General features: G+C 36.5%; 1 protein-coding gene across 2 annotated transcripts in view; it reads left to right on the forward strand.

Annotated features, from left to right (window-relative positions):
- tmem8b (transmembrane protein 8B) overlaps positions 1–13,180 on the forward strand; it is a 123,866-nt gene that overhangs the window by 90,103 nt on the left and 20,583 nt on the right. For both annotated transcript variants that reach the window (XM_026931052.3, XM_026931053.3), the window contains one exon: positions 1,336–1,715. In XM_026931052.3, coding sequence (XP_026786853.1) covers positions 1,336–1,715 — 380 coding nt within the window. The remainder of the gene's footprint in view (positions 1–1,335; positions 1,716–13,180) is intronic.

Consider the following 13,180-nt stretch of genomic DNA (forward strand, 5'->3'; position numbering starts at 1 on the left):
CTTGGAGGAGTAGAAGAATGGCTTGATTTGATCAGAGACACCGGCTAAATGGAATACAATTAACATAATAATGAAAGTTTATTTCAGATATGACAGGTCTACTGTTTCTCCCTCTGATTTTTATAGCCTCAGTGCCCCTGGTTATATGGGTTACTATTGGGCCTCTAGTCCTGGGTAGAGAACTGTCAATTTCAAAGTGTTATTCAAAAGATTCAATCATTTATTATTTATCAATAACCAGAAACAATATTAAAAGCCAGGCACTTCCCAGGATACAGGTCACATAATTCCTTAAACTATTTCTAATTAAATAATATTCATCTATTGAAATAAGAACACTATGTCTAGCACTTATAACAATTATGTGTAGCCATGTAGCTCATACAATTGTTTCTGAATTATTTTATGCTCGCGTGCCAAATGTATTAACCTGTTCGTCACTCAAGCAAGCAATGTACATTGTTTAAATTGTGTAGTTTGAAGAATGTGGAAGGAAAAGTACCACTGATTTGATCAGGTTCGTTAGGTGATAATCTGACACATTTATATGTTTTTATATTGTTTATTTTATTTCTAATGCTATTTTATATTTTATACTATTTCATGTGATTTACAGGACGTTGGTCAAAGTGAGTTGTTTTAAATGTGCTTAAATAAATAAATCTTATTTACTTACTTACTAACTTACTTACTAACTGTTTAATCTCAAAAGATAATTAAGCCAAATTTAACCCAGACAACAAAGCCAAGTTCTGATTTTTCTCTAGAACTGAAATTTTGCCTGGTATGTTTTCAAAATCTATATCAGTGATTATTGATTTAGGATTGAAAATAAGCCAATAAGACTGTTTATTAGAGTGAGGGAAGTGCTTAAAGTTTTCAATAACGAACAGTTTCAATATGCCTCTGCCTGCTTCAATATGCTTTAGCTTCTCTATTATGGGAAACCCTACTGCCCTTGAGGCACTCTAACATTCTCAATACATAATACATACGCAATACACACACACACCCACGCCAGCAAAAAAACTTTTTGCAATCAGAAAAGTAAGGTTGGAGTTGAATTTCTGGATAAAATTAGAAAGGAAAGATATTTCTACAATGATAAAGCTTGGAGATGTAGCTCATGGATGTGGAGGATTGACAGGTAGCAATTCATACTTTTATCCTTGCTCTGACCTGTGTGCTTAGATCACCCTGTCACAATTTTCCTTAGAGAGTACAACATCTTCATTTCACATTTGCTTCTTTGTCATCCCTTATCATTCTCATACTCAATCAGTGCACACTTTATGAATTTCAACCTGAAACCTTCCTCTAATTCTCTCCCTTTAGACTGCTCCAAGCCGAGCATCACTAAAGGGTCATCTGCCATGAATATGCCCCAGTCATTTGGCACAGCTATGGGCTTTTCTCTGTCAGAGACACTGCCGGCTGCCAGCTTGCCCAACCTGGCACGGAATGGCTCAGATCAGAGTCCACTGCTGAAGGCCGAGAACAGCATCATCTACTTGGCTCCCACCTCTGACAACAATAAGTGCTGGCCAATTCGACCTACATTACGCAATGAGTTGGATACCTTCTCTGTGCACTTCTATATCTTCTTTGGGCCCAACATCTCTATTCCTCCAGACCGAGCAGCAGTGTTCGCCATTAATCTGATGCCAGTGCTGGACAGTGGAGGGGTTCTTAACATGGAGCTCAAGCTCAATGTGGTAAGAAAAGATTTCTAAGATATTACATAGTAGATCTTTCATAGCTGTCCTATTAGCTTGAAACACATGTTGTTTACTTCAGTAGCTGAACTGTAAATTTCCAACTTTAGAGTTGGAAAATGAAACACTGACATCCATTGTAGATCCATTGTTTCAATTATGTTAATTATGTATCCGTATCAGAGTTGCATATTAAAATGCACCAAAACTCAAATTCTGTAACATACAGTAGCTAATGTAAGACTTATTCCTCCTCCATCTCTCAGGGTATTACACATGCAGGCACCAGATCTTTCTAAAATATGCTAGTTGCTACAGTAAAGTCATGTGTGTTGCGACCACCCCAAAGTTGATTATTTTCCTATAACAACACATCCAGAAGCTTTTTACTCCTTTTATACCACAACAATTTGCCAACGATTACAATTTTTAGTTTATTAATATATAACATCTTGTGCTTTTTAACCATTTATAATTGCATTTAATGCTGTGGAACATCCACAAGATAAGTTAATGCCTGTTATCACTTACTTTATAGCAGCTATAAACACTTCCATCAACTGCCTCTTTTTTATTTCTCTCTCTTGAAGTGAAGAGGATAAAAAAATGCAGCTTGTCATGTTACAGAGAAACCAAAACCCTCTGTCCAGAAAACCCCAGAATACTTACTGAATGTTACAAAGCACTGACACTGAAGACTCTTCCATAAATGTTAAATAAATGTCTCCTTACTGAAAACCTCACTTTTCATTGTGAAAGAGAAACACTTTTTTAATCCATTTATTATTAGCTTTAGATAATGTGCCGCATCTGCCATACAAGTCTCTGTGAATGAGCTGTGACTGTAGAAACGATAATGCATTACAGCAAGCACATTAATATAAACCTGTCATTTGAATTACAGCCGGCACTACTGTCAGAGCTGTCTGACCAAACAGAATCGACGGTTCAACAGTGCTGTGGTATAAAATGTAATAACTGTCATTGTGATGGAATGACTTGTTCTTTCAACTCTCTGGTTCCTAAATAAATCTCAAAATATAGTCATTGCACGTATTTGCCTGTTTCTCAGTTGAGTTTTTTCCCCACAAAAAAAAAAAAAAAAAAAAAAAAAAAAATTTCTGACTTCCTTTAAATACAGGTACATGCCCTGTTTCCGATGGTGTAAATATCATTGGTAGTCCAATGTTCTCTGAGATGTCTCATGTGGCTGAAATATTAAAGCTTCAATAATTTAGTTCTTCTTATTTCCCTTGCAGCTGAGAGAACAGATCTAAAAGAGCACGTGTAGAATATCAAAGGCCAGGGTTAGGCCTGTTGAGAGTTTCAACAATATACTCTATGTGGGTTGATGAGGACTTCTGCACCTTAGACTAATTAATAACAAATGTTAGCAACCAAGTAAGTGCCTACCACTTCCCATTGCTGGAGTGGTGTAACATCTGAAGAGTGCTCCAGCAAATGTCACTATCATATTCCAGTGTTGAAGCTTGAACCTTATTTATGTATTATAGTTTCACATGATATGAATTGTCTATATAAAAAAAAAAAAAAATATATATATATATATATATATATATATATATATATATATATATATATATATATATATATATATAAAATTAGAAAACAGCACAACATAACAGAAATGTACTATTTCTTTGATTTGGTTGTCAGAAGAAAGCTTCAGAGGGTCACATGGCATAGGAAGCAGCATCTCTTAATCAGCTTCTGCATATTCAGTCACAGAAGTGTTCCACACTTCACCTGTTTTTTTTTTTTTTTTCTGAAGATGCCATTAACAGGCATTAATGGATATCTCATGCAGTACTATTGGCAAGAAAAATGTGTGGAAACAAGGCAGCCAGTGGATAGAGTTATTTATAAAAACCCCTCTGAGAAATGGAACATAAAGTCCTGAGAGTGAATTTTGAAAGTGTCTAAATGACTAAACATGTCTAAAGAAGTCTAAAGATGTCTAAACATCTTTGTATATTATACCTAAATGGATGATTTTTTTTTCTATTCAGGTATGATTTTGGTTTACACTACATATTTCCAATCAGTAAGTAAGCAAGCATAAGGCAAGCCCTATTTTTAAAAGCAATACCTGATCTGGGACTATGCAGTCATTTGAATGAAACATTTCAGAGCTGTTCTCCAGCACAGTCATTCTGAAGAAAAGGAAGTCATATTTGCTACACATAATCCTGAATCCGATTTTCCACTGTTGTAGTCAAACTTGTTCAACTGAAAAAGGGTGTAATTAGAAACGGTCCTGTGTAATTCTGGTCAAGCCAATGGAGGTGAAACGACCCGTGTCAGCAAGCTAAAAAGTCATTTTCCTCAATCAGCACTTTAGAAGCTAGCTGTAGATTAGCTTTTCTCGTTGTCTTTTAATGGTAGAACTGGGCATTGTAAAAAGGTCTGTTTTAAATTTGAAGTAAAGACTAGCCTCTTGAGTGGGTGCTGTAAAGTAAATGATTTCCGCCTGCTGCCATTTGCTGTCAACTAGGAATTATCTCGCAAGGACGGTGAAGTGATGGATGTCGTTGTACAGGTTTATGAGCAAGCAAGTTAATGGGAACCATTTGTGCTTCCAACCTTGGGCTATTGGCTTTGCCAGAGTCAGGGCTTGTGATCAGAAAGGGGCTTGCGATCAGTTGGATAAAAAGGAATAGAGTCATGGAACAGGCAGGTTTTGAAGGCATTATCCATACATGATGTGAAGACTGAGAGTAAGAACTGGCATGTTAACACGACTGACCAATGACTTGACCAAAATACTCAATTAAATGTTTTCAGTTTAGTCAAGGTTAATGGTGGCATGATGACAGCACTGGTCAATGCCCATTCTCACTTTGCATGTAGGCACAGCTGGTCTGTCATAAAAAAAAGTAGCAACCTCATTACACTTTCCTATTATGGCTATAGATGAGCTTTCTTGCTCGACTGCCTGCAGATTTGAGCAGAACAACTGTCTGGTAGGCTGTGCGTCAACTGTTTTTTCCTAAAAAGCATTTTGTACCAAGACAGCAGGGGGATGAAACGTGACAGGAAAGAAGCCCATTAGAACATGGATCTGAGGGAACATTTGAAGCGACACCATTCAGTCATTATTGATAATGGATAGACAAACGTAAACAGATCCACATTACTCATAAATCTCTGGAGATTATCACTAAAATGATTTATTTTTGATAATGTATTCATTATAGTACAGTGTTCTTGATCAAAGCCAATTAGTGTAGTTTGGCTGTAATTGGTTGTAACAGAAAAATTAAAATTGCTACCAAAAATCACACACTAGTCCCGACGTCATGTTGTTTGTTGACAAAGGGGCTACTTAAGTCACTTGTCTGAGATATATACATGTTAAGTTTCTTTTCATCGCAAACACTCCAACCACTTCCTAACTGTGTATGTCAATAAGGATCCACATAATCAGTAGACCACGAAGAGCCACCAAGGACCCATCCCTCCCCCTGGGCTCTATGAAGCTCACTGCGCTTCACAACACTGTCTGTCCTCTTCTTGATTAACCTCTGTTTGCTGACATTTAGGTCGTTTCAGTAACAGCGTTATCCAAGCAGAACTGTTCAAAGAGGGTTGTTAGCCTGGGACCACATATGATGCAATGGTAATGGGGCTGTAATACATGGGGGAAGAGGGAATCAGTGGAGGACATGGCTAACTTTCTCCCACTACCGAGACGTCCTCACTCCTAGACGTGAAGAATCCATTGTAAGTCAGTTTTGTTCCTGAAAATGTAGTTACCGGGCATTGCTGACATTTTGGAAAGCAAAAAGTCATTATTTATAGGCACAGTTGAAGCCGCAAAGAGGTAAAATGAGGCCTTAGTAAAAATTGTGATAAGTTTCTAAAAATCAATTCACCAATTAACCTGAGACCCTGCTGCATAACTTATTGGACTAAACATCACAATTTTTTTAAAGTGAACACTGAATTATTACTTTAGCTATTATGCATATTCAGGAAGAGTGGTAATTTTCCCAGACCTTGGTATATTTAAGGAATAAAACACAATGCTGTTATAGAAGCATGCGATGCCGGTTATTCTTCAGCAATTTGCCAATATGCTATACTTTTTATAACCCACTCTCACATAAAAAAACATTTCCATGCACCTTATCTGCAGCAACTTCTGCATGCTGAATATCAACATTCTGTCACAAGCATGCATTGCATAGCCAAGTATCAAACTTTTACTCAAATCCTCTGTATGCTGCATTCTGCACCAAAGGAATTTAACCTACTCTATTTGAATAAGTTCGATATGTAATAAATAATTTAACTTCTTTTTTAAACATATTGAGCATAGCCCGCTTAAACTGTAAAGTTTGTGCTTTACACGACATATGATTAGGCTCATGAAACTTCTTTTTCTCTACAAACACATCAGTCTAACAGGTCATGTGGTTATGTTTTACGCAGGTATGTTCAAAATGTGGATGGGTTTTAGGCTATGAATTCTTTAGGCTACTGAGAATACAGAGACTTTCTGGGTTTTGAAAATACCCGTGGTGTAAGGAAAGGACTTCTGCTGTGCAGAAGAGATCAAGTGTGAACTCTTGCTCATTCAATTAGCTGTCCCTGAACAACCTAGTCCATATTGCCAGAAATTTGAACAAATTTATTTGGTCTAGATAACCAATACTTAATCAAGACTGCTCAGAATGTCTAAATTCCCCTGAGAAGTCTCTGTCATAAGATCCAGATTCATGGCCATAGGCTTTGTGGACAAGAATGGCCATAATTTGGTATTGCAAAGATCACTTCTTGAGCTTTACCTGAGCTTTTGGCTTGAGGAAATATCACAAAGTCCATGTGAAGCTCCATTCATGTAGTGTAATTGTAATGAGTGTTAATCTGTAAGGGATAAAGAGTGAATGCAAGCTAGAGTTGTAATCCTTGGTGGATGCAGCAGTCTACTGGGATGACACTTATGCAATTTCTGGTAAATTATCAAAAGGGTTCATGTGTGAAGAGACACTCAGACATTTTCTGAGGTGGCTGATTTAAAACATTAGAACAGTCAAGCAACAAAAGGAGGAAACGCTTTTAAAAAAGTACAAGAAGAGAAATGTCCCAGTCAAATGGGTTGCAGCCATTTATGAGCCAATTTCCTCATTAACAATTTTCTCAGTGTTACAGTTTTGAGTACTAAGTTTTGTGAGTTTTTTTTTTTTTTTTTTACATCAAATCATGCGACATGGGACTTACAAAGCAAGTGGGAAGGCATATACACAGGTAAAATGCTGTTCGAAAGCTGAAGTTAGGAACAATGCAAAGCCTCAATATTATTATTACATGAATATCAATAATGTCATGGGTATTTAGTGTGGACAAAAACAGCCTGGAATGTATTGGTCTACTCCTCATAACCCTGACAGTCTCGCTGCCTGCTGAGTTTCCTGCAGAGAGACCCCATTATCATAATTACATGGAGATTATTCAATGTTTAACACCAAATGGGTAATGCAGCCTGTGAGGATCTGTGATATATGGCACTACATCAGGGTCAGAGAGAAATCAGCTGAAGATGAGGGAATCTGTGCTTGAATCTTACACTATATTAAAGCCTAGCCAGGCTAAGTAGTAATACATAGCTAATACTAATATTAATACATAGTAATACTACTTGGTTTTGCAGTTTTGTATTTAGTGTGTTTGCATTTGTTGCATCGCCTTTAAACAAAATGAAGATGATTAAGAAATGTAACTGAATCATTGACATTTAGTCCCTGATTTACTAAGATCCCAAATAACGTGAGCTAAGTGTTGTATACAGGATAAAATACAATGCCATGTTGTGGATGATTGTGCCATAGAAAGTGTTACCGGTATATAGTAAAAAAGCACAAAATTATTTTAGTTTTGTTTTGCCATTAATTTTCAAACATAACTAATCCAACTTGTCTATGTAGTTATCTCACCATCCAAAGCTCTCATAAGGGTAGGGATCTAACTGAATATGAATACATGATTTGAACAGATTATGTGTTCTGAACAGACACAAATACAGATATGAATAGGAGGTGCACTATTATGTTTTTTTTTTTTAATAGAAAGCTTGCCAGAATATCTATCTTGTTGAGATTAGAGGTGTGCATTGTGAAACAAGTCATATATGAAGCTCCCAAGACATCACATTTCATTTCACATATCACATTTTTTCCAATAAATCATATTTTGAGCTTGATGCAATTTGATGGTCCTCATTGAAAGCAATATTTTATGATCATTGGATATCAATATATTTCATTATATTATATACCAATGAATGCTAATGATTCAAATAATATAGCATTGATATATATCACTGGTATATCATTGAATCATTGGTAGATCAGTATTAGCTTGCATTGCCCATGTCTTGGGCTCACACTGATCTACACTGAACGACACTGAACAAATCTGAGACAAATCTGACTGTTGCTCTGGTCTCATCATTTCTTTTCATTTCCCTCCATCAAATAAAAGCTTAATTTCCCTCCATCAAATAAAAGTCTCCTAAAGCTTTTGTTCACTTTGTGAACTAATGTAAAATGTAAAAAGAGTATTTAACCCTGACCTGACTATTTTATGTGTTAATATAAATACGAGGAATCCCACACACACTCACATATACACACAAATATACTGTCCCACTAGCTACTAGATTTGTCCTCACACAGCCGTTCGTGCTAGACAGAATGTCACAAGGATGGAGATGGGCTAATGAGCTGCAGCAAAAAAATTGGCCCTTGGCTTTGAGTGCATGGCTGAGAGAGAGACAAAACATGAGAGACAATTCTCTGTGAAGATAAGTCGACGTGCCTGTATGTGTGGGAAGGGAATGGAAATGTTCCCCCAGAGTGCTTTGAGTGGCTCTTGTGGACAGTTTGAAGCCAAACCTAACAGCCTAAGCCTTGTCAGAGCTGCATGAGGTCTTAGGTTACTGCTGCAAGACCCAAGAGCCTGATGCTATCATGATAATTATGTCCTTCAAGATGAGGATTGAGATTAAGAACTGAGCTCCGAACAGGACATTTGAGACACAAGAGCTGGCATGAGTCAGGCTTAGTTTTCAATACGTGGCAGAAAAACCGAGCCTCCTACAATGCATAGTGATTAACACAAAGTATTAAAGGCCCTGATTTAGTAAGATCTCCAATAACACAAGCTAATTTGCCTGTGCATGGGATAAACTGCATGCACAAAAAGTGGGTATGCTGCAAGTGATTTACAATAATTGTATGAATTATGTCAAGTGCAGAGTAGGGGTTGGAAAGAATATGTAAATTAGGTTTGTGTCTGTGCTATTTATTCTTGATATCTGCAGTGAGTTAAGATCACTAAGAGACTCCTTCAAAAGTAAAACCAAAACTAAAACTCGACATAATTACATGTCCAGTATATCACTAATTAACGGCTGTGAGATTTGTTATAAGAAACAGTTTAAAAAATATGAACCCAAAATAAGAGTGTGTGTTTTGTTAATAAGGTGCGTGTAAATGAAAAGCTTTGTTTGAATGCAGAAACAAGAACGTGAAGCAAATATCAAATATGAGTCCTTTGCCGTGGTAATATTTATTCATCATTTTAAGAAACTTTATGATTATTTTAAATATACTAAGGCATAATCTTGATAAACTTGGCCATTTTAAAAATACCAAATAGTAATAATGGTAATAATATTTTTTTCAACTAGAGAAAATGGACTTTTGCAAATTTAATACCTGCTTTTCAGTTTGTCTTTCAGGTTCAGCAAATCACATTGCGAGTGCTAAATGAATCTATGTAGAAGATTGCTCCTATGTAGAAATGCTCCAAAATGCATATTCATTAAGCCAAACACAGAAAACAGACAACATGTGTAATTGCGCTCATATCAAAGCTGCAATCGTCTGTAGACTATGGAAATCAGTTGGATGTTTTTTGCAAGTTTGCACATGTTTTTACACCATAATCTCCTCGCTCACCTGAATCATGCCTCCAGCACTTATTAACCACTGCTTACTAAATGCACACACCTGCTCCAAGTACCAGTCTTGCCAGTGGAGTTTGATTTTTTTCCCCTTTGTGGTGATTTTAGGTTCTTCGTTTTACTTGGGACGGTTTACTGATCTTTCCTTTTTGCTAAGCCTACAGTAGTCTATTTGCTGGGAATTGAACTTTGCTTCTGCCACTTTTTTTTTTTTACTTTGATTTTGGATTGTGTAGTTAATACATAAAGCTGACCTATGACTGTATCCAAGCCTCCCACTGTGTGTTTGACACATACACACACAAACCTTCAATAAACCAGGGCTTTAGTGTGTTAGCGTTCACACAAACTTTGTTATCATAAGTAACAAAAATGGTTAAATGGTACATTTTAAGGTATTAATAGTGAAAATTAATAGCTTCATGCTATAGGTTCCTCCGTGGATTTCTGTTAATTTTGAATTCTTCAATTCCCCTTGAAGTATAAAGTGACATCACAGGTCATGGCTGTGTACATTGATTACTGTTGTCTTGTAGAAGGACAGAGCATTTCATTTATCACATTTTTGTTTTAGATAAATTGTAAAATACACATACAATCTGATTATTAAAAGCATGCTGGATTCAAACATATTGTGTTGAAATCTTGCTCTAACAACAGAATATCCTTCCATTATAGTAAAGCTTCTGGGGAATATGGGGAATAATAATATCAAAAGACCAATATCTGTTCTATTCATTATGGTAGATTCAGATTTATCTGAGTAGTGTTTTGCTGACTTAACAAGTGGAAAGCGCACCTAAAGGGGTTGTGTAAATGTCTAGTGTCTAATGAATCTGGATCTCACCATATACAATGATAAATGGAAGATCATCACTGTGTCATTTGCCGTCCTCTCATGAGCCATGAAGGGCTTTTGTCACCTTCTTCATTAATTATATACAATCCAGTAATTCAGAGCTAAAAGATTTGAAGCGTGACAGGGAGAAATATAGAGACAGACATGGTTACATTTTAGGGCTATTCACTCTTTTTATTTAGTCCATCTAGAAATGATGGGATCTCATTCATCACCTGTTTGATACCAAAGCTCACCAGAAAAAAAAAATCATCAAACGTAAGCTTTTATATTTTAATTTTTTATTTTTATTTATTTATTTTTAACTTTGTGATTCCATCTGGTGTGATGAAAATCACACCAGCAGAAAAAGCAAAAAACGGGGTCTGTTTTTGAAGCTGATAATTATTCATTTATTCATCTTCAGTAACCACTTTATCCTGGTCAGGTTCACACTAGATCTGGATAATTAGCATAGCAATAATAATTGAACCTAAAATGACGTGGTAGAGCTAGAATTTAATAAATTATAATACACTGTAAGATTCTGTAATATGTGTTCAGATGCAGGATGTGAATACTCAGCATGTTGTTTTTTTTTTTTTTTGGAGGGCAATCCAAGAATCATGGTCATAGTATGATCCAGGAGTCAACATTAAGCTAGGGAGATCCATCAGCAAAAACAATAAGGCTAGCATAAGGATTAATACAGAAACAGAACAAGACTTCGCCACTAAACAGATGAACACGAGGGTATAAGTACACTAATCAAGGGCTAAGAGTAAGAACAGGTGCACACATATGGGAAATAAACCAATGACAAGAGAGGGGCGGAGACAAGACCAAAGCCAAAAGCACATGTCAAACACAGAAGCAAGGCTTTATTTTTTCAGTAGTCTGTAGTCTTAATTCATAAGTGAGGTGACTCCAGACCAGCGCTCAAAACAAAGACAGTAGATTATCATAAACTAAAAAGCATAGCCAGTGTCTGTCCTGTGGTTTAAATACATAAGTAGCATTAAGAAGCAGAGGACATTAATCACTGGTTCCTGCCTGTGATAAGCTTTGGCGGTTTGCAGGACCTCTTGTGAGCGATGTTGTGGTAATTGTGGTTTTCCCACTTGGTGGCTGATTTGGACATTATCCTGTGGTCTTTCCAGCTCTGGAGTCAGAGCAAACGCTTCATGTTGCTTGTTAATTATGAGGGCGATTTGAATGACAGCCAAACGGTACCCTAAGCTCAAACCTGCTAGTCATCAGTCATTTTTTGAAAGACTACTTTCTAGATTGGTGTCTGGTCTGTGGCCAAATCAACACAGGTGCTTGGCACAGTATCAACAGAGAACATGGTAAATGGCAAGCTGTTATGAATGTGGTGATGAATACAATGACAACAGCTCTTTGGATATTTCTGTTTTTTCTAATTTTAGTTCTTTACAAGATTCACATATGGTTTAAGAGAATGGCAGATAACTGGCATGTGGAGATGTAGTCAGAATGTGAACAGCAGTCACACATATTATCAGCTTTTATTCCAGCTACTCTGCACGCTTTCTGAAAAAGAAGTTACAGAATTGACTGATAGAATGTAATGTAAAATATACTAATCAGGCAAATTGTTACTTATTTATACAGCCAGATAAATAATAACTCATATGGACTGTTCATGATATTTGCTGCATTTTACCTCCAAATGATCACACACTGTGTAATGATCAACTTTATGTCACAATGTCCACCCTGTTGTAGTCCATCCTATATAGTCCGTCATGTGAAACAACAAGATGGATCAGAACAGAGGGGACATACTGATATAAGGTTGGTTATGAGCAGGAAGCCAGTGTATGAGCAAGACTAGGCTAAAACCAACGTGAAATCAGTTACTAAGCTGTTTTTTTTTTAAAAATGGGATTGATTTTTAAATCACAAATTCTTATTGAATGTTCTCATATTTTCATAACAGCGGACGTCATCACATTAGTATCTTCCACAATATAATGTCGTCATGTAAAACATATTTATTTAAACAGCAGATATTTATTTAAACAGCTGTTAACCAGGCACAGCAGGGTGGACATAAGCTTGAGGGTAATGCTAACAAAAAACCCTTGTTGTCATTGTTTAAATCAACGCAAGTGTGGACAAATCTATTGTTTAGAAATTACTCAATCTATTACTCAATCTAACCATTAAATAGTTTTAAAAGACATAATTTTGATTATATAATGTATATACTTATAAGAACAAACCCAGTGAATTGGGAAAACTCCAGTGCATGATGATAGTGATAAAACGATAGTGTAAAAATTAATTTTGTAGCTAAAGTGTAGCATGATTTACATGCAAAAAGTGTGTATTGTGTTTAGTATTTAGTGTTCAGAGGCTAGTTAAGAGACTAGAAGAGTTTCCTCCATGTTATTGGAGATCACAAGTTTGAATCGTGATGATGCCACAGCCATCCATGGCCGGATGTCAAGCAAATATTGGCTGTGCTCTCAGGATTGGGAGGGATGGTATTCTCTCTCTCTCTCTCCTGTCAATCACAGCACCACTCGCCAATCACGGAAGTCTGTGAGCTCATGCATGCTGAAGAGGGTAGATAGTGCTTTCCTCTGAGTGTGTTACGCTGCCCTGTGG

This window comes from Pangasianodon hypophthalmus, chromosome 24 (assembly GCF_027358585.1).
Source record: "Pangasianodon hypophthalmus isolate fPanHyp1 chromosome 24, fPanHyp1.pri, whole genome shotgun sequence".
NCBI lineage: Eukaryota > Metazoa > Chordata > Actinopteri > Siluriformes > Pangasiidae > Pangasianodon > Pangasianodon hypophthalmus.